Source organism: Geotrypetes seraphini, chromosome 3 (assembly GCF_902459505.1).
Source record: "Geotrypetes seraphini chromosome 3, aGeoSer1.1, whole genome shotgun sequence".
In the NCBI taxonomy this organism is placed as follows: Eukaryota; Metazoa; Chordata; class Amphibia; order Gymnophiona; family Dermophiidae; genus Geotrypetes; species Geotrypetes seraphini.
This window is the reverse complement of record NC_047086.1, coordinates 183,533,845-183,559,796: the sequence shown is the minus strand read 5'-3', so window position 1 is coordinate 183,559,796 and position 25,952 is coordinate 183,533,845. Positions and strand designations below refer to the sequence as shown.

The window sequence follows — 25,952 nt, the reverse complement described above, 5'->3', positions numbered from 1 at the left end:
TGCATAAATAACTTTACCCATGAAAAATGGTTTATAAAATTGTGCTGGCGAATACTTCCATGCAACTATGCAAATATAGTACGGTGCTTATTTTCAAAGCATATTGATATCCCAAAATGCTGAAATGGGTGTCCATGTGATTGAAATGTCCAATCTTGATTTTACAAAGGCATGATTTGGACATCTAACACTGTTATATATCCAAATAACAAGGGAGCAAGTTGTGGGTGTGGTTTGGGTGGGACTAGGGATGGTCCAAAATCAGGATATCCAACTGTGATTACACAAGGGAAAGAGACATCCAAATAGGATGTCCTGTTATGTGTTTTAATCACGTCTAGGGCATAAAAAAGTGCTCTGAATGAACAGTGGCCACTGTATAATCCCTCAGTGCTTGCTGTTCCCCTCCTACTCCTCTAAAGTGGAAAAGAGTACCAGGCTCTGTGACAACTTCAGGTATTATATGCATTCTGAATAGTGCAGCATATAGATCTGAAGAGTAGCCTATTGATCAATGCAATAGAATGTAGCCCCCTTTTATATATATATATATATATTTTTTTTAATTGTGCACCTTCCAGAAACAGAAAAATACATAGGGGGGTCAATATTCAGCTGGCAGCAGTGAGCATTTTGCTCACACTTAAGGCATTATTCCCAGATATTCAAAGCTAGAACATGTGCAGGCTTTAGCTTTGAATAGCTGGTTATTTTTAAACTAGCTAATACATAGCCACTTAAATCAATATTCACCACTTAAGTGGCCAAGGGTTAGCGTATAAAGATAGGACTGTGATGTAGTTTTTGCTAACCCAGCTACTTAAATATTGAATATCATCACTCAAACAGGCAAGTGCATTTTGAATATTGGTCAATTGTTTTACCTAAGTATCCTTCCCCCCTCTTTTATAAAAACGCAAAAGCGTTTTTCATGCAGGCTGGCACCCTGTATGTTCTGTGCTACTCCTGACATTCATAGAATTCCTATGAGTATCAGGGACAATGCAAAGCATTCAGCGTGCTGGCCTGTGCTAAAATCCGCTTCTGTGGTTTTTTAAAAGAGGGTATATAAGCCACCTCCAAGCCTGAAGATGAATGAAGTGGTATACATTCAGGTAAATTAGGTAATTGTCTGTTGCTGGAGGACTTACAATGTAAAAAAAAAAAAAAAAAGTTAAAGTAGAACTTGAACCTGATTCACTTATAGTCCACATCATGAACCACTGAACTATTCCTGTGCTCTTCATGAACAGCTATGTGGCCATTTTCTAATTCTGCCATACTGATGTCCACGTTCCTTGTTTTCCCATTTCTTATTTGGCCGTACCAGTTTTTAAAATGGCTGCTCGTGCTGAATGTTTCCAGCACACAGGCATCCATCTCATGTATTTCCTGTTCAAAACTATATGCAAGGTGGATGTCCATTTGGGATGTTCTGATGTGAAAATCCCTATTCTGACTTGGAAGTCTTTTTGAAAATGCCTCTCTGTGTGAACTATAGAGGCATTTCTAAGAGTGTAGTTTAGATAGAGTTGTGCAATATCTACACATTTTTCACCTGTCATTTGTTATACAATTACTTCCATATGATTTTGAAGATATATATATTCACTACATTAATAAAATAATTAAAAAAATTACTACTAGTACTATTTAATTCAAAACCGTAGAATTCAAATTTCCCACAAATCTTTACAGCTCTATTTATAACATCACACACCCTTATATTCAAAAATATAATTTTATATGTGTCTTTACTGTACTATTGGTATTAATAGAAAAGTAATATTGAGGCACTATATTCACATCTGTACGAGGGATCTTTAAAAAAATAAAAGTGCTAAAACCTTTTAAACACACTTTACTAAATATCTCAAAAGCAAATTACATCAATTTTCCACATAATCACCCTATTTTACCTGACTGACTAGTCACATGACATTCTAAGACACTTTCTCGTACCATTTCTCCCACCCCAACCATTTCCCATGAAAATATGAAAGTGATGAGACTTTTTGAAGACCCCTCATATTTATGTAAACCTGGTTCCACCTCGCGGCCAGTCAGTGGACTCCAGCCAGTTCACTGTGTCAGGCACTCACAACTAGGCCTCACAAAAAATATATATATTTTCTTTAGTAAAGCACAGCTCTTAAAGCTCCCCAAGCTGGGTGTAGGCCAGAGCCGAACTTACTCCAGTAGGCCAATGGATCACAGTCCCAGGCTTCAATCACACTCATTCAGTCCTTCACTTAATTACTTGCCAAGAAATCAAGTTGAGACCAGGATGCAATTGATAACTGGAACTTTTAATCGAACTTGATTGAAGAATCAATGCAGAACTATTTACATCTTTGAGTATGCAATCTAGTTTGGTCCAACAAAGACAGATGTTACTGTCCTTTCAGGCATTCATACTCTCTGTCCTCTCCTGGCAATCACTTCTGAAAAATAGTCTTTTTCTCCTCTTTTTGGTGAACCTACTAGGCTCCCTCTTTCTCCTATCTGGTGTCTGCTCTGCTGCAAACATTTTTTTAGGCTTTCTACCCACAAGCATCTGAACTTGGAATTGGTTGGAGAATCAGGATAACCAAAACCTTGATCTCCTCCTCAATCTTAAGGCTCTGGTGGTAGATCAGGTTAGCCAAAAGCCTTGAATTCACTCCTTCCTCCCCTTTTATACGTCACCCCTCCAACTCAGGCACAGGGACTTCCAGCTCCACCCACTGCTCTTTACCATCCATACTCTCACACAACTCAGTGACTCCCTGAAAAACCCCATGCCCTCCACTCTTTAGCAGAGTTATTTTCGGGGGTGTGGGGGGGAAGGGATGGGGTGGTGGGGGGGGTCACAGTTATAATGGTATTCTAAGTTATACTCTACCACAAAGTAAATACTTTTTTGTTTGGTGACTCTATGGGAACATGCTAGGAACATCCTTGCACAGTAACTGGGCACTTATGCAGTATGATCAAAGGTTTAGAACACTTTTAAAAATATATATTTTTTTATTTTTTGCAACATCTGCACAATAAACCAAGAAAAAAGATGTGTACAAAAATGGATCTCCAAATTTAAGGTAAACCTGATACACAAAGAAAACAAAATTCCTCATAAATTAAACATTAGCAATGGGATTATTAAAATCCACAAATCTGGGATTCCAAAACAGAGAATAATGAAGACAGAAAATAAATCAAAGTGAGCCATACAAGCCTACCCTTAAGATTTTGATTTCAGTGTATATGAGAGACTTAGGGCTCCTTTTATCAAGCTGCGGTAGGCGGTTAACATGCGGAATACCATGCGTTCAACCGCCTGCCGTGCTAGTCGCTAACGCCTCCATTGACGAGGCGTTAGTTTTTTGGTGTGCCACGGGGGTTAGCGCGTGATGAAATGTCCTACGCGCTAACCCCCGTAGCATACCTTGATAAAAGGAGCCCTTACTCTGTCTTGACCTCTCACTTTGAATCCGAGGATTGTTAGCATCTTAAGCTCATTGAATCCATAGTCTATAACAGGGGTGTCCAATGTCGGTCCTCGAGGGCCGCAGTCCAGTTGGGTTTTCAGGATTTCCCCAATGAATATGCATGAGATCTATTTGCATGCACTGCTTTCAATGCATATTCATTGGGGAAATCCTGAAAACCCGACTGTACTGCGGTCCTCGAGGACCGACATTGGACACCCCTGGTCTATAATATTATTAGACTGGACTCTGTGGTTCCTTAAACAAAACTTTTTTTTTTTTTTTTTTTTAATTATTTATTTATCACATTTTCCATAAAAATATCAAGTATCCACTTGTACAGAAAGATAGAGTTATCTAAAGAATACAAAATACAAAATTTTGTTATATTTAACACTATCAAAAAGAAAAATAGCTTAACTCCAGCTCAAGTCCACAAATCATGGATCCAAGAAGTAATAACAGCGAGCATTAATATAAGAAAAGAAAAAGAAAAAAAAAAACCAGGAAATTCAGGAAATCCAGTCAGCTGAAAAATATCCAAATTAATTCAATGAGCTCTCATGATGTCCCTACATTCAGGCGCGCAGCCGACAAGAAGGTAATCAGTTGTGTAGGGTCAAAGAAAACGTATTTTTGCTTTTGATATATTATCACACATTTACATGGGTGTCTTAGAAAGAAAGAAGCTCCAAGCGCAATAACTCCCGGTTTTAGGATCAGAAATTCTCGACGTCGTTTTTGGGTTTTTCGTGCCAGGTCAGGAAACATTTGTATTTTATGTCCCAAGAATTCTTTTAATTTATTTTTAAAGAAAAGTCTTAATAACCATTGTTTATCTGGTGCCAAGGCAACTGTGAGAAGTAAATTTGCTGGTGTCACGGTTTCCCTGTCCGACTGTTCCAAAATTTTTGAAATGTCTAATGACTTTTGATCCATTGGTAATTCCTGTAATTTTGAATGTTGTCCTTCTTCCCTTCGTATAGGCAAATAATAGATCTGGGTAAACGGTGGCAGCAGTTCTTCTGAAATTCCCAATATCTCTACCATATATCATTTCAACATATCTCGCGGAGGTATTGTTGCCACTCTAGGAAAGTTAATTAGTCTAAGATTATTATTGCGAGAAATATTATCCAATGCTTCCAATTTCCTTCTCAAGTTTGTGTTGTCTCGCATTAATGTTTCTGTTAGCTGTTTGGTGACCGTGTTTGAATTTTTTAATTCTTGCATATCAGTCTGTATATTTGTTATATTTGTATCATGGGTTTTTAATTTTTGTTCAACTTGGCACAGTTGAGGCTTGATAGAATTAGCCAGATCTGCCACTAGATCCCAAATTGCTTCTAGGGTTATTTCTTGGGGCTTATCTATTGTGGTATATTTTTTAGGCACAGTTTTACACAATTCAACTGACCTTGCCTCTTGTAGGTGTCCCTCCTGAACGCTATTGTTGATGATATCCTCAGATACCACAGGGCTCTCCAAACAGGAGTCCTGCTCTAAATCCAAGCTCCCCTCTCTGGCCTCACAGGAGGGGAGCTCACCGCCTTCCAGTAACTCCTCCTCTTGTGGGGAGCTGGCAGTCCGAGGTAGTGGGGGAGGTGCTCTGGCGTGGGGGCTAAGGGAGATTTCTAGTCCCGGGGAGATCGCCTTCAGCTCGCCTCCAAGTGCCTCCATCGGGTGAGCCGACGCCGCTACGGATACCACCTGCATCCGGCGAAGAAGTTCGTCGATACAGCCGACTCTGATGGGGTCTGGACGCCGCGAGGCTGCAGCGGCGCTTCGGCCCCTTCGTTTTGGCATTTTAAAGCAAAGAAAAAGTTCGTTAAAGGAGCAGGTAAATCTTTTAATCGCCCGAAAGTCTCAGCCAGGACGCTCAGCTAACCGTCCCTGCAGTCATCTTGGATCGAGTTTCCATTCTTGTGTGTCTCCAAAACTTCTTTAAATACAAAATATAAAACAAAGAAATAAATAAACTCACAGTTCAGTTGATCTTAAGGATTTTTGTCTTCTACAAAGTCCACACTCTACCAGCACATCCCAGAGATAGGAGAAGCCAGGAGTGTATTTCACTCTTTGTGAAGGATAATATTGTGCTCCAGCTAAGCTGTATTTAGACTAGCAGATTCAAAGCTAGCAGATTCAAAGGTATAATCAGATGAGGGAACAATTCTTTTCTAAGGCTTGACTTCTTTGAAGGTATGAATAAACATGTGGATAAAGGTAAGCCAGTTGATGTAACGTATCTAGATTTTCATAAAGCTTTTGACAAAATTTCTCATGAGAGACTCCTGAGAATATTAAAGAGTCATGGAATAGGAGGCAATGTTCATTGTGGTTTAGGAATTGGTTATCAGATAGAAAACAGAGGATAGGGTTAAATTGCTTTTTTCTCAGTGGAGGAGGATAAATAATGGAGTACCACAGAGATTTGAACTGGGATTTGGTGCTATTTAACTTATTTATAAATTATCGGGAAATTGGAATGAGTGAGGTGATTAAATTTGCAGATGACACTAAACTGTTCAGAGATGTCAAAATGCATGTAGATTGTGAAAGATTGCAGGCAGATCTTAGGAAATTTGAAGACTTGGTGTCCAAATGGCAGATAAATTTAATGTGGACAAATGCAAAGTGATGCACAATGGTAAGAATAACTCAAATCAGTTACCAGATGCTAGGGTCCATCTTGGAAAACACAATTCTATAAAAATTAGTTGCCTAGCCCAAAGCACATACACTAAAAGTGGGTATGGTTAGGGGGGTCAAACAATGGTTGTGTTTTCAATGTAGGTGCCTTTTTATGAATTAGGCACCCTTAGGTGCCTAACAGGCACAGGTATTTATGTGAAGAAGCCCTAGAATAAATAGGGTTCACCTAAAGTTAGGATGCCTAGCAACACCTAAGCATGCTTAGGCAGTGCTAGGCATAATTCTGTAATGGTCATATAACTTTTATAGAATCATACTCAGTGTTGCACTAATCAGTGCCTAACCTTTAGATGCTGATTATAGAATCAGACCCCAAATGTCAATCTGAAAAAGCAACAATGGAGTAGGTGGAAAAACAGTAGGCATTAAAGATGCTTCAGGTGAACAACCTTTATTATTATTATTAACTGAAACCACCCTCCAAATCACTAAAAAGAGGAGAGAGGCATAGGCTAAGGGCAGGTTGAATGAGGCGAAGTAACTCAATACTGATTTCCAATGAGCATCCAGGAAAGACAAGAACAACTTCCTGAATGCTCAATGATGAACCTCAAAGAAGCCAATCCTTTCTCAGCATGATAATCAACTATTAAAGACTGTGATGAGAATGAAATTAACAACCAGCAAGACATCAAGCAGAGATGGATTATACAGAGAAATTATACATTAGCACCAGAACTGACTACCCTGAAGAGCTTGGGGGTCAAAAGGAAGCAGAACTAGACCTATTGGAAAGTGAAGTGAATTGGGTGCAGAGGCAGCTGCCAAATAACAAAGCACCTGGCATTGATGGAATCCCTTCAGAGCTGCTCAAACCAGTCCCAAGAGCCACACTGCAAACACTATGCCAGAAGATCTGGAGGACCTGCACATGGCCAAAGGACTAGAAAAGATTAGTTTTTATCCCACTGCTGAAGACAGGCAATAGCAAGAAGTGTACCAACTATAGAACAATTGCCTTGATCACTCACGCCAGCAAGGTGCTTCTAAAGATAAACCAAAGGCTGTTGGGCAACATCCTTTATCGATAACTCTGTATTACCTTTTTGACTTATTAAGATTACTAATAGAAATATTGGATGTATTAATATCGTATGTTGCCTGTTAAGCACAATTGTTGTTTATTTTAAAAATTTAAATAAAGAATTAAAAAAATAAATAAATAAATAAATTAGGTAGAGATCCCTCAAACTCTATAATAGTGCGTGCATCTTTAATGAATACCCTTGACCCGCCCATACCCCTTTCATGGCCATGCCTCTTTCTCAGTTGTACAGTCGGGGCAGATTCTATTAACGGGCATCCTAATTGTAGGCAGTGGTAGCATCCTACCACTGTCTAGCAGCCAATTGGGACACATGTTTTTACAAAAATTAAAACCAGAGGCAGGCCACCTACGCTGTAGGCATCTATTGCAGTTCAGAGAGATGCATTGGGACACTTAAGCTCACCCAAGGCTAGGCATGAGCATGGTTTTGCCCCAGTGACCTTGGATATGCTTAAGCTGCCCTAAGGTCACAAATTGCCTGAAATGTAGGCCAGCAAAATGCTGGCCTACATTTCCAATAGATGCAGCCACTGAGCTGATCGTGGCAAGGGAATCCTCTACCATGATCAACTTAGTGGCTGCAACTAGAAAATCCCCCCCCCCCTTCAAAGTCGGCCAGCAGGAGGGATGTCCACTATCTCCTACCGGAATCCCATGAATACCCCTTTTGAAGTCAGTCAGCAGGAGAGATGCCCACTCCCTCCTAGTGGAACCCCCAGAACTTCCCAACCCCCCATAAAGTATCCCAGCAGGAGTGATGCCCACTCCCTCCAGCCCCTGAACCCCTCTTGAAGTGGCTGGGCATGGTGAAAAATGCTTTTTGAGTAACTTTGTTGATTTGGACCTGCATTGAGCAGCATCTATCTATCGACACTCCAAGGATTTTGAGAGAGGGGTATTTGGTGATGTTTATTTCTAATTCTGTTATGGATGGTGTTTTGTCCTTTTCAAGTAGTAGAAATTTTATTTTGTCAGAGTTCAGCTTCAGTTTGTGGTTTAACATCCATTCTTCCACTGCTTCCAGTGTTGTTTTTAGGTTGCCTAACGAGGTGAGGTCTTGGGTGTCGAAGGGGAGGAGTATGGTTATATCATGTGCATAGCTGAAAGATGTTACATTTAGGGTATCTAGAATGGTGCCTAGGGTAGATAGGAAGAGGTTGAAGAGCATGGGTGACTCCACAGGGGACTCCACAGGGGTTAGACCAGGGGTCTGAATTATGGTCGTTTGACTTGACTCTGTACGTTCTTGTTTTTAGGAATCCTTGGAACCAGTTGTATACCCCTCCTGGGATCCATATGGCATCTAGTATCTGAAGTAGTATGGTGTGGTCTACCAGGTCGAATGCAGCAGAGAGACCGAGTTGAATTAGCAACATCCTTCTTCCTTTGCTGAGGTGCTGTCGGGCTGTGTCTAGTAGTGTTGCTAATAATGTCTCTGTACTATAGCTGGTTCTGAATCCTGATTGAGATGGGTGAAATATGTTATGGTCTTCTAGGTAGTTGGTGAGGTATTGTGCTACTAGACCTTCTATTAATTTAACGTATAGAGGGATTGAGGCAATGGGTCTATAGTTGGAGGGGGTATCTATTGGGCCTTTGAGATCTTTCAGTAGTGGGGTGATTATAATCTCACCTAGTTCAAGTGGGAATTGGCCTTCCGTGAGTGTGGTTTGAATCCATTGCATGAGGTTGGCTCTGAATTTAGTGGTAGCGTTTGTTAGGAGATATGAGGGGCATTTATTCAGGTCGCATGATGCTTTGCTGTATTTTTTGTAGAGACAGTCCATATCAGACCATTGAACTAGTGGGAAGTTGGTCCAGGTCCCGTCGGCCGCTGTGGCTTCTTCTATAGTAGGTTTTGTTATTATCTCGTCGAGGTGGGTTGGTGAGTTATTGAAGGTGGATCTGATTGTGGTGATCTTGCTTTTGTAGTGGTCAGCTAGTTGGAAGGCTGTTTGTGGGTGGTTTCCTTGAGTGGCTAAGAGAGGCTTGGTGTCAGTGAGGTTCTTTACTAGGTTGAAGAGCATTTTTGTGTCAGGGGCTTCGGTGCCAACTAGATTAGAATAGTAGGCTTTCCGTTTTTCTTTAAGTTTGAACTTGTATTGTTTGATTAGGCTTCTCCAAGCGACTTTGGTTTGTTCTTGGTTCTGTTTTTGCCAGGCTCTTTCGAGATGTCTGCATTGCCTTTTTAGTTGTAGAAGTTCGGTGTCGAACCATTTGTCGGATGGCCTGCAAATTCTGTTTTTTGGTTTTAATGACGCTAGTTCGTTCAGTGTTGTTTCGCTTAAGGTAAGCCAATGGCATATGAATTCTTTAGGATCTGTAGAGCCTATTGCGGGGTCAATTTTGTCCCAGAATGTGGTGGGTTTGATTTTTTGGCGAGTTTTGAAGGTGGTTTTGTAGGGTTCGGGTTTGTTGTTGCTTTGTGCCCAATTGATATTGAAGGTATATTTGTAATGGTCTGACCAGAGGGTGGGGTGCCAGGCACCGTTGGAGATATGGATATCTGATATGTGGGAGCATTGGGTTGTGTATGCTGTAATATCAAGTTGGTGGCCTTTTTCGTGCGTGGGTTGGGGGTTAAGGATTTGGAAGGATAGAGCGTTGAGGTATGAGATTAAACCTTTGACTTGTTTTGAGGTGTGGTCTTCTAGGTGTAGATTAATGTCTCCGAGGAGCAAGTTATGTGTTGAGTTTAGAGAATTTTGGAAGATGAAATCTTCGAGTTCATGTTTGGAGGTGTTCTAATTTCTTAGTGTAATGTAGCAAAGAAGACATGACATGGTAACAACTAACATTCGAAGGCCACACCAATATCTTAATCAAAAAATGCTTCAACCTTCTATGGAAACTATGCACACTAAAACCCTACTTCGACTTCACATCATTCAGACTATTAGTACAATCATTAATCCTTAGGTCACTGGATTACTGCAACATAATCTACCTTGAATCCACCCCAAAAAACCTTAAAAAGACTGAGAACGATCCAAAACATGGTGGTACGGTTGATCTTTGGACTGAGAAAATCAGACCACATCGCCCCATATTTCAAAAAACTCTATTAGCTACCGATCGAGGCCAGAATTATCTTCAAATTTGGGTGCCTATATTACAAGACACTCTTTGGCACTTCACCCACCTATCTTCTGAGACACTTTGTCCTACAGGACAAACCCCACCTCTCCTGCAGACCATTACTATTTGCTTTCTCAAACCCCAAGGGATGCCAATTCAAAAGATTCCTCGATAGGACACTATCCTTCCAAGCAGGCATCTTGAACAACACCCTAAGTAACCTCCTCCTGAATTCCCCCACATACCAATCTTTCAGAAAAACAATGAAAACCTACCTATTAGACAAATTTGTTTGAATTCACCTACCTTCCATAACCTGAATAACTCTCCCCAACTTCTCCTTCTCCCCATTCCCTTCCCCTCTCCTTTCCCACCCAAACCTATGCAGTCATAACCCAATACTCATATACTAGCTACAAGCCAGTACTTATAGCCATACCTGCACCTTGCAATCACTTTTGTTCGCTGCAATACTGTATACCTGTAAATTGTATTCACTTTGTTAGCTGTAATACTGTATACCATCTTGAACTGAAAAAGTATGACGGGAGGGCAGATTTGGAGTCAAGATGGTGGTGGCGTGTGAGCTGGGAGTAAGACGCAGTTAAGATATGGCAACTGCTGGAGTTCCCGTCCTCATTACCTGCTTTTCGATCACTGTATGTTTTCAGCGTTGCTGCTATGCCGCATGCGAAGAGGAAGGGGATGATTAGAGCCATGCCCTCACAGACTCTTGCGTCTACCCCAGTCCAGCAGACGGTCGATCACTTCTTTGCAGCTCTATCAACGATGACACAAGTATCCAGAGATCTGAATAGCCTGGCGTTGGACGTAGGTTTGGGAGAGCCTATCACCCTTTCGGGCCTTGAAACATCTCTATCACCTCCGCCCTCCCTTAACCCTCCATGTCCAGCTGTAACCGGGGCTCTGGGGCATGAGACTCGTGATCCAGGAAGTGGATGCACGGGGTCTCCCAGCGAGGGCACAGCATTAACAGCAGAACAGCTGATGGCTACAATCAAGAGGGTTGTAGTACCAGCTCCCATGGAGGCTTCCTTGAATGATATCTGGCAGCTGCTCCAACGGATGGAGACTAAAATGTCCAAGTCCACAGAAGAGGTAACTTCTGATAACCAGCCAACATGGTTTCTGCAAGGGGAGATCGTGCCTAACGAACTTATTGCACTTCTTCAAAGGAATTAACAAACGGATGGACAAAGGAGACCCCATAGACATCATCTAGATTTCCAAAAAGCCTTTGACAAGGTGCCCCATGAACGCCTACTTCGGAAACTGAAGAACCATGGGGTGGAAGGAGATGTACATAGATGGATCAGAAACTGGTTGGTGGGTAGGAAACAGAGGGTATGAGTGAAGGGCCACTACTCGGACTGGAGGAGGGTCACGAGTGGGGTCCCGCAGGGCTCGGTGCTCGGGCCGCTGCTATTTAATATGTTCATAAATGATCTAGAAACAGGGACGAAGTGTGAGATAATAAAATTTGCGGATGACACCAAACTATTTAGTGGAGCTCGGACTAAAGAGGATTGCGAAGAATTGCAAAGGGACTTGAACAAACTAGGGGAATGGGCGACGAGATGGCAGATGAAGTTCAACGTTGAGAAATGTAAAGTATTACATGTGGGAAACAGAAACCCGAGGTACAACTATACGATAGGAGAGATGTTATTAAATGAGAGTACCCAAGAAAGGGACTTGGGGGTAATGGTGGACATGACAATGAAGCCGATGGCACAGTGCGCAGCAGCCGCTAAGAAGGCAAACAGAATGCTGGGCATAATCAAGAAGGGTATTACAACCAGAACGAAAGAAGTTATCCTGCCGTTGTATCGGGCGATGGTGCGTCCGCATCTGGAGTACTGCGTCCAATATTGGTCGCCGTACCTTAAGAAGGACATGGCGTTACTTGAGAGAGTTCAGAGGAGAGTGACACATCTGATAAAGAGGATGGAAAACCTTTCATACGCTGAGAGATTGGAGAAACTGGGTCTCTTTTCCCTGGAGAAGAGGAGACTTAGAGGGGATATGATAGAGACATAAGATCATGAAGGGCATAGAGAGAGTAGAGAGGGACAGATTCTTCAAACTTTCAAATAATAAAAGAACAAGAGGGCATTCAGAAAAGTTGAAAGGGGACAGATTCAAAACGAATGCTAGGAAGTTCTTCTTTACCCAACGTGTGGTGGACACCTGGAATGCGCTTCCAGAGAGCGTAATAGGGCAGAGTACGGTACTGGGGTTCAAGAAAGGATTGGACAATTTCCTGCTGGAAAAGGGAATAGAGGGGTATAGATAGAGGATTACTGCACAGGTCCTGGACCTGTTGGGCCGCCACATGAGCAGACTGCTGGGCATGATGGACCTCAGGTCTGACCCAGCAGAGGCATTGCTTATGTTCTTATGTTCTTAATATTGCAACTAAGTTGGATAGTTTAACTGAGACTGTATTCGATGAAAATAGAGTTTTTTGTCCAGGCCAGGAAGAGATACTACAATTGCAGCAGTTCAAAGTAGCAACAATTAAGGATAATACCTTAATTCACAGGAAACTTGAACAGATAGAAAATTATAATCGGCGGTTAAATCTTCACTTCCTGAATTTTCCTCTTGCTCCAGTTGTTTTACCTTTTGATTTTCTTAAGAAATACTTAACTGAGAATTTAAAAATACCTCTAAACAATATTCCTCCAATTAATAAAATTTACTATTTGCCAAACAGAAAGGTTTCACAAAAGGAATCAGTAAAAAAGAATGGTCAAGAGCCTCAGATTGACTTTGAAAATGTGTCTTTACTTCTTGAACAAACTTTAACAGCTGACACGGAGAGAGCTACTCTTTTGGTGTCTTTTGTTTTTGAACAGGACGCAAATATGATCTTGGAATTATATGTCAAGAACTCTCAGAAGTTATTTGGAGGTCAGAAAATATGGTTGTATCCTGATGTTTCTAACACTACTCAGGAGCGAAGAAAGGATTTTCTTTCATTACGTCAAGAGACAATTAAGTTAGGAGCTACATTTCTTCTTGCGTATCCCTGTAAGTTCCTGGTTAGGTACTTCGGTGTCAAATATACATTTTATTCTCCAGAACACTTGAAGCAGTTTCTAGAAATTAAGAAAATCGTTAAGGAATGATTGGAAAAGGGGACTGTTTAGAATAATTCAGTCGTTGAATCACGCTAAGCCTTTTCCCCATAATGATTATGTATTTAATTTCTCCTTATTATATACGTTGACTAACCTTATTATTATTGTGATCTAAGAAGGGGGATTAAGATTTGGATATTTTATAAGAATTTTCATTCTGAATAATTTTCCTTCTCTGTGTTTCATGCAGCAAGATGTATTCTTGTGAACTTTATTTAAAAGTTATAAATAAATAAATAATAATAATAATAATAAAGTATGTCGGGCTATAAAGTTATAATAATAATAATAGATCTTTAAAAACAAACAAGCTTAATCATATATCCACTGAGCCACTGGAGGTGTGAATTCCCCCATGTTCTGGTGATCAGATCCCAGTTGCATTTCCAGTGTTTTAAGAAGTCAGATTCACAACCTGTGAGCATTTTAGGAAGGAGCTGTTGTCTGTCCTATACATGCAAGCAGTAAGTAACTCAGAAGAATATGATATTAATGATATGATAGATCTTCAATGTGGTTTAACCTGGTAAGAGAATGTCCTGTTGAGTGGAGGAGTAGCCTAGTGGTTAGAACAGATGCCTCAGCACCCTGAAGTTGCAGGTTTAATTCTAGCCCTGCTCCTTATGACCTTGGGCAAGTCACTTAACCCTGCATTGCCCCAGGTACCAAAGTTAGATTGAGAGCCTACCAGGACAGAGAGAGAAATAGACTACCTGATAACCATTCAGTGTAAAGTGTTTAGGATACCCTCATATATAAAAATTAAATACATACAATAAGCCATATGGTTCAGGTTGGGAGCAGAAATTCATTCAGCTCAATACCAGAAAGTTCTGTTGAATGACTGCCCTTTTGTGACAGGTGGTCCAGGAGTCCAGGAGCAGAGATGGGGGTGCAATGCTGAGATAAAGAGCAGTTCTAACTTATTCAGTTTTCCTGGTACCAGTACTGAATATTAGCCAGATCCAGATAACTTTCAGCAGCTTAAAAGTCCCACATTCCATGCTGGTAGCTAGATTAGGCTCAGCACTAAATATTGGGGCCAAATTTAACCCCCCTGCCCCCCCCCCCTTGTATGAAGACGCGTTAGAGGGGTTTTTTTTTTTTACTCACTTCTTGCAGAACTATAAGATTCAATGCAAGTTTATGAACTTTTACTCTGCGGCTGGTGATAAATAATGCTACTGGATGGAATATGGCAATATCAGCCTTTTTTATTATTTTTGGAATTTCATTTAATAATAAAGTTTTCTATGTTCTCATTACCTTCTCTGCTCCAACGCCTCCATTTCTTTTAGAACTTGCAGACTACCTGACAGTTTATTTTCTGGGACATGTACAGAATATTTACATGATTTACTGCTATTGATAGCCCGTCATCTGCTATGAAACTACAAGTATTTTCTTCTGTTATTTTCTATATTTTTTTATTCCTTAATCTCTATAGAATAAGAACACTGAACAAATGGGAAAGGAAAACAAGACCTCAGTTGCAGAATTTATTCTCCTGGGATTCTCTGACCATCCTCACCTGCAGCTTCTTATCTCTGTAACAGTTTCCCCAGTCTTTCTGATCTCTGTACTGGGAAACTTGATGTTTATAATGTTAGTTTGTGCTGACCATCACTTGCAAAAGCCCATGTATTTCTTCCTCTGTAACTTGTCCTTTCTAGATTTCTCTAACACCTCTGTCACTCTTTGTACACTGCTGCACAGCTTTATGAAAAAGGAGACACTGATTTCTTTTTCTTTATGTATAACTCAACTCTACTTGTTCTTGTCTTTCATTAGTACAGAAATTTTCCTTCTTACTGCCATGGCCTTTGATCGTTATGTTGCAATCTGCAATCCTTTACGCTATGTTCTCATCATGAATCGGAGAGTCTGTGTCCTTCTGGCATCTGCATCTTGGATACTTGGCTTTCTGGACGTGATACCTAGTACTGTTTTGACAACTCAGTTTTCTTTCTGTGAGGGCAATGAGATTAACCATTTCTTCTGTGATTTTGAAGCGCTCACAAAACTCTCTTGCAGTGATTTGCACACAATAGAAATTGTGTTATTTCTTGAAGGGGTGTTTCTGGCAGTTGCTCCAAATGCATTAACTTTGATATCCTACATTTATATCATCTCCACCATCCTGAAAATCCATTCTGCAAGAGGGAGGTGCAGAGCCTTCTCCACCTGTTCCTCCCATCTCACAGTCGTCATTCTATTCTATGGGACTCTGTTGTGTGTTTACATGAGACCACCTTCAATGTATTCACCAAAACAAGACAAACTGTTTTCCTTGCTATATACAGCTCTGATTCCAATGTTAAACCCCATTGTGTATAGCCTGAGAAATGTAGATGTGAAAAAAGCTCTGACTAAACTTGTAAGTAGAAACAACTGTATGGATTTCACGTGGAGGGGCATGATAAAAAAAAGTCATATAGGTTCCCTTTTGATCTAAGACTCTAAACGTTGAAAGTAGAACCAGGGAAAATATCCATTCTCAAAAAAAAAACATCCAAATGGAGGTTTTTTCTAATAATGGCCTGCCTCTACGTTCAGCTGTTTAAACACCCAGACCACCACTATATCTACACTTACCACATATAATGAACATAAAAAAAGCCTATTCTAAACGCCCAACACAAGAGCTTTTAGGTGAAGGAGGAGCCAGTCCTTTGCCTAAAAACTGGATTCTGTATCTGGTGTCTGCCAAAAACAACACCAGTTACAGAATCCATACCACCCGTCCCCAGCACCGATTGCGGCAGGAGAGATGGCTCATCTTCCCTGCCACGGTAGCGATACCACCAAGTGCCACCAAATGCGGCACTTGGGATTGCTATCGCAGCAGGAGAGATGAGCCATCTCTCCTGCTGTGATCCACCCCTCCCCCCAACACAATCTGGACAGGAGGGAGAAGAAGACCTCCTGCCCCAGCGACCTCTCCACCCCACCAATCCGATCTAGGCAGGAGGGAGCCCAACCCCTCCTGCCCCAGCGAGCATCCTACCTCTCATCCCCACTAAGATACGGGCAGGAGGGATCCCAGGCCCTCCTTCCATGACAGAGCCCCCCCCCCCCCATGACCGCCCCCAAACCCCTGATCGGCCCGCCGAACACCCCCCACCCACCGACCTGCGAGACCCCCCCCCCCACTGACCCCATGACACCACCCCCACCCCGACACTCCCTTTACCTTAAAAAAAATTGGACAGACGGACGGGTCCCAAGCCATCTCTCCTGCTGTGATCTACCCCTCCCCCCAACACAATCTGGGCAGGAGGGAACCCAAGCCCTCCTGCCCCAGCGACCACTCCACCCCACCAATCCGATCTAGGCAGGAGGGAGCGCAACCCCTCCTGCCCCAGCGAGCATCCTACCTCCCATCCCCACTAAGATACGGGCAGGAGGGATCCCAGGCCCTCCTGCCATGACAGAGCCCCCCCCCATGACTGCCCCCAAACCCCCGATCGGCCCGCCGAACACCCCCCACCCGCCGACCTGCGAGACCCCATGACACCACCCCCCACCCCCGACACTCCCTATACCTTAAAAAAAATTGGACAGACGGACGGGTCCCAAGCCCGTCCATCCGGCAGGCCTGCCAACCTCAGAATGGCGGGCCTTAATGCCTGATTGGCCCAGGTGCCTCAAAGCTCACATGGGCTGGGTTTCTATGTATAATCCCTCAGTGCTTGCTGTTCCCCTCCCTCTCCTCTGAAAGTGGAAAAGAATACCAGGCTCTATGACAAGTTCAGGTATTATGGGCATTCTGAATAGAGCAGCATATAGATCTGAAGAGTAGCCTAATCGTCAATACAGTAGGCTGTAAACCAAAGGAACTAGATTCAAATCCCACATTAGCCCTCTTTTTTAATTTTTTTTTAATTTATTTTTTTTTTAATTGTGCATCCTCCAGAAACAGAAAATACATAGGGGTCAATATTCATTTTGCTCACACTGAGGGCATTATTCCCAGATGTTCAAAGACAGAACCTGTGCAGGCTTTGGCTTTGAATAGCTGGTTATTTTTAAACTAGCTAATACATAACCACTTAAATCAACATTCATCATTTAAGTGGGCAAGGGTTATCATATAAAGATAGGACTGTGATTTATGTAGTCCCATCTTTGTGCTAACCCAGATACTTAAGTATTGAATATCATCACTCAAACAGGCAAGTGCTGACTCCACCCCTAGAATCCCCCCAAGATAGTTGACTTTATATTCATTGCTAACAGTTAAGTGCCGCTGAATATTAGCAGCTAGCCATGACCAAACGATTTAACTGGTCAATTGCCAGCTAAATCATTTTGAATATTGGTCAATTATGTGACCTAAATATCACCTCCCACCCACCCCCCTCTTTTTACAAAACCGCAAAAGCGTTTTTTAGTGCAGGCCGGCATGCTGAATGTTCTGTGCTGCTCCTGACACTCAGAAAGTTCCTATGAGAGTTGGGGGCAACGCAGAGCATTCAGCATGCCAGCCTGTGCTAAAATCCACTTCTGCTCTTTTTTTAAAAAGGGGTATATAAGCCACCTTTTGAGCCTGAAGATGAATGAAGTGGTATACATTTAGGTAAATTAGGTAATTGTCTGTTGCTGGAGGACTCACAATTAAAAAAAAAAAAAAAAAAGTTAAAGTAGAACTTGAACTTGGACTATTCCTGTGCTCTTCATGGACAGATATGTGGCCAGAATTGAAATGGAATGGAACCTCTCCAATGTAGATAACAAATCAAAAAATATATAGGCGCCCTTTTTTGATGTGCTAGCAAGTTCAGACTGAATGCAGTGAGTACTATTTCGTGTAAATATTGAGTCAATTGTATTTTACACTTATCTAATCGATAGAATATAATTTGGGCACTTGTCTTTTTTCTTTTGCTTTTTGGCTATCAAAAAAAGTCCTCCGACGAAGCCAATACCCTGGCGAAACGGGTCCCGTCGGGCTCTTATCATTAATTCAGATAAGTGCATTTCATTACCGATTAAAAGTTACGTGTTTAATACACAAATGTAAAAGTTTTGCTAATCGGTCATAAGAGGTTTTTGAGACCAATGATAGAGAACCTGTCCTGCTGAAAAACCATAGTTTGAATTGAATATTTTATATGGTGCAGGCTTCTGAGGTCTTTTCCTCTTGTTTAAACTAATCCAATTGCATGTGGAACCTATATATTTTTTGATTCATTTTCTAATTCTGCCATACTGATGTCCACGTTCCTTGTTTTCCCATTTATTATTTGGCCGTGCCAGTTTTTAGTTCGTGCTGGACGTTTCTAGCACACAGGCATCCATCTCATGTATTTCCTCTTCAAAAATACATGCAAGGTGGATGTCCATTTGGGATGTTCTGATGTGAACATCCCTATTCTGACTTGCGTGAACTATAGAGGCATTTTTAAGAGTGTAGTTTAGATAAAGAAGAGATAAAGTTATACAGTATGTGCACACTATATAAAACGTGTACACTCACACAGAATATACACAGAAAGCATAACTTTGGTGATTATTCAAGGTATATAAAGAAATAAAACAAAAAAACAAAGGAAATAAAGTAATACCTTTTTTATTGGACTAACTCAGTGTATTTTATGATGAGCTTTTGAGAGAGCCTGTTATAAAATAGACATATATTAGGCACATTTTTCACCTGTCATTTGTTATACAATTACTTCCATATAATTTTGAAGATATATACATTCACTCCAATAATAATAAAAAAAATTACTACTAGTACTATTTAATTCAAACAGACTCCACATTTCCCACAAATCCTTATATTCAAAAATATAATTTTATATGTGTTTTTACTGTACTATTGGTATTAATAGAAAAGTAATATTGGAGCACGATATGTACATCTGTACGAGGGATCTTAAAAAAAAATAAAAGTGCTAAACTTTTTAAACACTTTTTATTAAATATCTCAAAAGCAAATTATATCACTTTTCCACATAATCACACTGTTTTACCTGACTGACTAGTCACATCACATTCTATGACACTCTCTCTTACCATTTCTCCCACCCCAACCATTTCCCATGAAAATATGAAAGTGCTGAGACTTTTTGAAGACCCCTCATATTTATGTAATCCTGGTTCTACCTCGCGGCCAGTCAGTGGACTCCAGCCAGTTCACTGTGTCAGGCACTCACAACCAGGACTCACAAAAAAATATATATTTTCTTTAGTGGGGCACAGCTCTTAAAATTCACCAAGCTGGGCGTAGGCCAGGGATGAATTTACTCCGGTAGGCCAATGGATCACAGTCCCAGGCTTCAATCACATTCATTCAGTCTTTCACTTAATTACTTGCCAAGAAATCAAGTTGAGACCAGGATGCAGTTGATAACTGGAACTTTTAATTGAACTTGATTGAAGAGCCAATGCAGAACTATTTACTTCTTCGAGTATACAATCTAGTTTGGTCCAAAGTAGACAGATGTTACAGTCCTTTCAGACATTCACACTCTCTGTCCTCTCCTGGTAATCACTTTTGAAAAATAAAGTCTTTTTCTCCTCTCTTTGATGAACCTACTAGGCTCCCTCTTTCTCCTCTCTGGTGTCTGTTCTGCTGCAAACATATTTATAGACTTTCTCCCCACAAGCAATTAGCATTTCAGGTACACTAGACATTGGTGGGAGAATCCTCAATCCTACGGCCAAAAGCCTTGAATTCACTCATTGCTTCCCTTTTATACCTCCCCCTCTCCAATTCAGGCATAGGGGCCTCAAGCTCAACCTACTGCTCTTTACCATCCATACTCTCACACAACTCAGTGACTCCCGGAAAATCCTATACCCTCCACTCTGTAGCAGAGGTATTTTCAGGGGGAGGGTGTCACAGTTATAATGGTTATTCTAAGTTATACTTTACGTACTTCCTTTTTCTTTGGAAAAGTAACATCTTCCTCAAATTAATTTGATGTAAACAATTCAAGGGGCCCTTTTACTAATGTTCACTGAAAAGTTAGCATGTGAATTAGAATGTAGTAAATGTTAGTAACTGTCATAGCTGTGATAACCATTACTAAGATGGTATGACAGTTTTGCATGCTAATTCATCTACTGGCCCCTTAATATCCTTTCAGCAAATATGGCACAAATTGGGCAGGTTAGGTGTGGAGAATGGGCTTGTACTGTGTATTTAAATTAGTGCTCAGTCACCAAGCTGTCACTGGTGCCAGAGAAAGTGCCTACATATACCACCGGATTCTACAAATTGCACGCAAATTTTCACACACTAAAATGTGTACTATCCTGAGCAGTGACATAGTAACGCGGGTGGGGGGGGGGAGAGGCAGCCCACCCCCGGGCACTGTTTTTGCAGGGGGGCACCAGGGCCTCTCCTCCAGTTTCTAAGAGAGTAGTTTAGATAAAGCGTAGATAGAGTTGTGCAGTATGTACACACCATATAAAACATGTGTGCACTCACACAGAATATACACACACAAGGCATAACTTTGTATGAGGGCATTTCTCTGTTACTGGTGATTATTCAAGGTAATATAAAGAAATAAAACAAAGGAAATAAGGTAATACCTTTTTTATTGTAATAATAATGCATTTTATGATGAGCTTTTGAGAGAGCCTCTCCGTATCCCTACTCCTTTCTGCCCCTCCCCCACCACACACACGTGTCTTCCCTTCCCCCAGCACCTCTAGCTCTATGCCAGCATGAGCAGTTTGTCCAACCTGCCTGCTTGTCCTGGGTTGTGGGGCCAGGGTCGTGGGACCAGGGACTTTTGGGTTGTGGGACAAGGAAGTATGTTAGAAGGAGAGCCAAGCAGGGCAGGTTTAATTCATCAAGGGCCCCTAGACACACAAGTTCACTGGGCCCCCTGCTCTACCCCGCCCCGCCCCATTTATATACCCATTTTCTTATTTGATTCTTTATTTCCACTTTATTTCTTTTATCTTAAAATTCAAAACAGTGCTAGTGTACAGTTTTTCTTCTATGCAACCTCTAAACATCTCTGAACAAATCCCCCCTTCCTTCCTAGACACCAATTTATATTTTGCATTTGGGTAGGAGGCATGGCGGATGGCAGGAAGAAAATTTAGTACCCATGATTTTATTGGACTAATACATTTCTCAATTAGCTTTCAGAGGTTAAAACCTCTTTCTTCAGGTCAGTAAATTATACTGCTGTTACAGTATCCCTGTCCTGACCTGAGGAAAGGAGTTATGGTCTCTGAATTAGTAAAAAAAATGTATTAAAATTAGTTCAATAAACAGGATCGCCTTATTTCCATTTTCTATTAATAAACAATTATCAACACAGCTACAATAATACTTTATCCTAAAGCAAAAATAAATAAAACTGAGATTTTTTTTTCCACCTTTGTTGTCTGGTTTCTGCTTTCCTCATCTTCTCCTCATTCTCTTCCTTCCATCCACTGTCTGCCCTCTCTCTGCCTCTTCCATATCGCATCTGCTCTCTTTCTATGCCTCTTCCAGAAACTATCTGCCTCTCCCTTCCATCTCCCCCCCCCTTCATTGGGGTGGTATCCATCTACTTCTCTCCGCTCCCCCCATGGTGTGGCATCTGTCTTCTTCCCTTCTATTTCTCCCTCCCTCCTAGCAGATTTTAGCATCTTTTCTCTCTCCTCCTTTCCTCCACTCAGATCTGGTATCTGTCTCCTTCCTCCTCCCAGGTGTGGTATCTGTCTCCTCCCCTTCTCCCCTGCTCTGGCTTCTCTCTCTTCGCTCCTTATCTCCTGTTCTTCCTTCTCAATTTATTTTCTGCCTCTGTCTAAATCCTCTCTTACTATTCAGTCCTCATTTTCCCTCTTTCAATGTGTCTACCTATAGTTTGCCACCTCTTTCCCTCATCCCTTCCAGTATCTAACTCTATTCTCTTCTCCCAATCCAGCATGTGCCCTTTTTTCTTTCTCCTCGCAACTTCCTTCCAGCGTCTACTCCCCTCTCTCAGCCCCCTTCCATTCAATGTCTGCCTCCTCCCCATACTTCCATTCAGCGTCTGTCCCCCCTCTCCCCCACACTTACATTCAGCATTCTGGACCCGACTGGCCTGCCAGAAGGGCAAGCTTGGCATTCGTCCGTCTGGCCAACTTGCAGCTATGTGGAAGGGGTGGGGTGGTGGGGTGGGGTCGGCCGGGGGGGTCACAGGTCGGCGGGGAGGTCTGATCAGAGGTTCGGGGGGGCGGGTGTTGGGGGGAGGGGAGTTGTCTTGAGGTCAGGAGGGCCTGGGATCCCTCCTGCCCGTATTGCAGTGGGGGATGGGGATAGGGGGTCGCTGGGTCCAGGGGGCTTGGGATCCCTCCTGGCCCATTGTATTGGAGACGGGGGTTGCTGGGGCCAGGAGAGCTTGGGCTCTCTCCTGGCCCGTTGTATCGGAGGAGGGATCGCCGGGGCCAGGAGAGCTTGGGCTCTCTCATGGCCCGTTGTGTTAGGCGGGGGGGTTGCCGGGGCCAGGAGAGCTTGGTCTCTCTCCTGGCCCGTTGTATCAGAGGGGGGTCGTTGGGGCCAGGGGGGCTTGGGCTCCCTCCTGGCCCGTTGTATCGAAGGGGGGGCTCGCCGGGGTCAGAAGAGCTTGGGCTCACTCCTGGCCTGTTGTATTGGAGGGGGGGGGTCGCTGGGGCCAGGAGAGCTTGGGTTCTCTCCTGGCCCATTGTGTCGGAGGGGGGGTCGCCGGGGCCAGGAGGGCTTGGGCTCCCTCCTGGCCTGCTCATACTCGGTGGGGGGGCACGATCGCCGTGGCAAGAGAGCTTGGGCTCCCTCTTGCTCCGATGTTGTCGGGGGGGGGGGGGGTTTACAGTTTGACATAGCAGGAGGGCTTGGGGGGGGGATTCTGTAACCGGTGTTGTTTTTGACAGACACCGGTTACAGAATCCAGCTTTTAGGTGAAGGACTGGCTCCTCTTTCGCCTAAAAGCCCTTCTGTTGGACATTTGGGGCTTAGGCGTTTTTTTGGTTCATTATGGCCAAAAAGTGTAGACGTCGTGGGGGTGCACTTGTAGACATAGTGGTGATCTGGGCATTTAGTAGAGGCAGGCCATAATCAAAACAAGGACGTTTGTTTTGGTTATGGACACTTTCCATGCTTCTGCTTTGAACGTTTAAGGACTTAGGCCAAAAGGGGACTTAGACGTTTTTTTGCTGATCTACTGATAGTGTTCTGTAACCTGTCACTAAAATTGTATATAGTACCTGAAGATTGGAAGGTGGCCAGTTTTGCTTCAATTTTTAAAAGGGTTCCAGGGATCATCAAGGATATTACAAACCAGGAAGCCTGACATCTGAGCTGGGCAACCTAGTGAAAACAATTATAAAAAATAAAATTACCGAATACGCAGACAAACATGGTTTAATGGGACAGTCAGCATTGGTTCAGCCAAGGGAGATCTTGCATCACCAATTTGCTGCATTTCTTTGAAGGTGTGAATAAATATGTGAATAAAGTTCAGCCAGTTGATATAGTATATCCAGGTTTTTAGAAAACTTTTGTCAAAGTTTCTCATGAGCGACTTCTGATACAATTAATGAGTCATGAGAAAGGAGGCACCGTTCTGTTGTGGAATAGGAATTGGTTATTGGACAGAAAACAGAGAATAGGATTAAATGGCCAATTTTCTCAATGGAGGAGAGTGAACAGTGGAGTGCCACAGGGATCTGTATTGGGACTAATGCTTTTTAACATATTTACATGAGGACTGTGGAAAATTACAGGAAAATCTTAAGAAATTGTAAGACTAGGCATCCAGTTGGGATTTTTTTTGCAGTGGCAGGAGGGAGTGTGGGGTTCGGGGACTGCGGTTGTTGTTGGGGGTGGGGGGTTGTTAATGGGGCAGATAGCTGTGCCCATTTTTTAAAAAGGTCTGGTATGTTATAAATATATTAATGTCTATCGGTGGGACAGGTAAGCGACTGGTCTTAACCAGTCCCTTTTTTTCGATCACTAAAAGTGATCACCTTTCTTAAGAACATAAGAACATAAGCAGTGCCTCCGCCGGGTCAGACCATAGGTCCATCCTGCCCGGCAGTCCGCTCCCGCGGCGGCCCGAACAGGTCACGGCCTGTCTGAGTCACCAGAAGGGGCCCCCTTGCCACCTTGGTTTCCCATAGGACTTCGATGGGAAGATAGAACTCAATGGGAAACCAAGGTGGCAAGGGGGCCCCTTCTGGTGACTCAGACAGGCCGTGACCTGTTCGGGCCGCCGCGGGAGCGGACTGCCGGGCAGGATGGACCTATGGTCTGACCCGGCGGAGGCACTGCTTATGTTCTTATGTTCTTAAGAAAGGTGATCACTTTTAGTGATTGAAAAAAAGGGACTGGTTAAGACCAGTCGCTTACCTGTCCCACCGATAGACATTAATATATTTATAACATACCAGACCTTTTTAAAAAATGGGCACAGATATCTGCCCCATTAACAACCCCCCACCCCCACGGAGCCATGTTAGAATATCAATCGCTCTGCTAGTATACTTGGTATTTCAATATTAATGACCTTATTTGCATGACTGGATTGGAGAATGAGTGAGTCATTTTGTGCTTTGGGTCAGCACATCCAATCGTCGTTAAACCGGTTTAGCGATGATGGTTAGACGATCGCTGACTTTAGTGCATCTGGCCTATGTCTGAATGTAAGAAAACGTGAGTCAGGCACGTGGGATCTCTTAAGGAGAGGAGAAGATAGCGGATGCTGCAGATTGCCAGACTGGATGGGCCATTTGGCTTTTATCTGCCATCATGTTTACATGTAGCCCTTGTATTAACAGAATCAATTACCTTAGGGCAACAGAACTACTAATAAAGATATGTAATACTAGTCTATCAAATATAGCATTGTCAATTCTAATTTATTAAAAACAGTATTAAAACTAAACAAACATAATTATCTGTCATCTTGTAAGGGTTTCCTCCCTTGGTTTAGCAATCAGGTCTCAGAGGCATTTGCTGTCTTTTATAATAAGGCAAACTCATAGTCTGAGTCTTGAGGAAAAGCAACTGTCTGCCCTGTACATACAAGCAGTAAGTCAGTCCAAGATGTAATCTGTGTATATGTGTATTTATAACTATAATTGTGTTTTGCAGAATTAAAAGCTATTCTTGATAATTGTTGGAAGATTATTGCAGATCTTGGTGCCAAGGTAGATGAGTAGTGAGTTAAATATGTGCTTGTACTGTTACACCTTTGGAAGAGGGAAGGATTAATTGAAATGTTTTAGGTTTCTGACTGGCAGTGACCAGGAGTTGATGAAATGGTTCATAAGTGGCTCAGTGGAGTTTGCAAATTGGATGTGGAACATTACACATGATAGCTTGAAGGTTATGTGAGTGTTAATAGGTAACCTGTACCATCTATTGTAGCAAGGTGAGAAGGAATCATATTTTTTCAGTTGAATATTAGTCCAACCATGTTCTGCTCACATATGTCAAGTTTCAAGTTTATTTAAAATTTCAGACTTCTGAGCGGTGTACAATAAAAAATACAGCTTTCA

At 42.3% G+C, this 25,952-nt stretch overlaps 1 protein-coding gene across 1 annotated transcript; it reads left to right on the top strand.

The window, feature by feature from the left end:
• The first annotated feature begins 15,222 nt into the window (after positions 1 to 15,222).
• On the top strand, positions 15,223 to 25,613 carry LOC117357217 (olfactory receptor 1G1-like). Its single transcript, XM_033937588.1, has 2 exons — positions 15,223 to 15,859; positions 25,546 to 25,613. Exons 1-2 carry the CDS (start codon positions 15,295 to 15,297, stop codon positions 25,611 to 25,613), a joined length of 633 nt encoding a protein of 210 aa, XP_033793479.1. The 5' UTR covers positions 15,223 to 15,294.
• Positions 25,614 to 25,952: the final 339 nt, after the last annotated feature.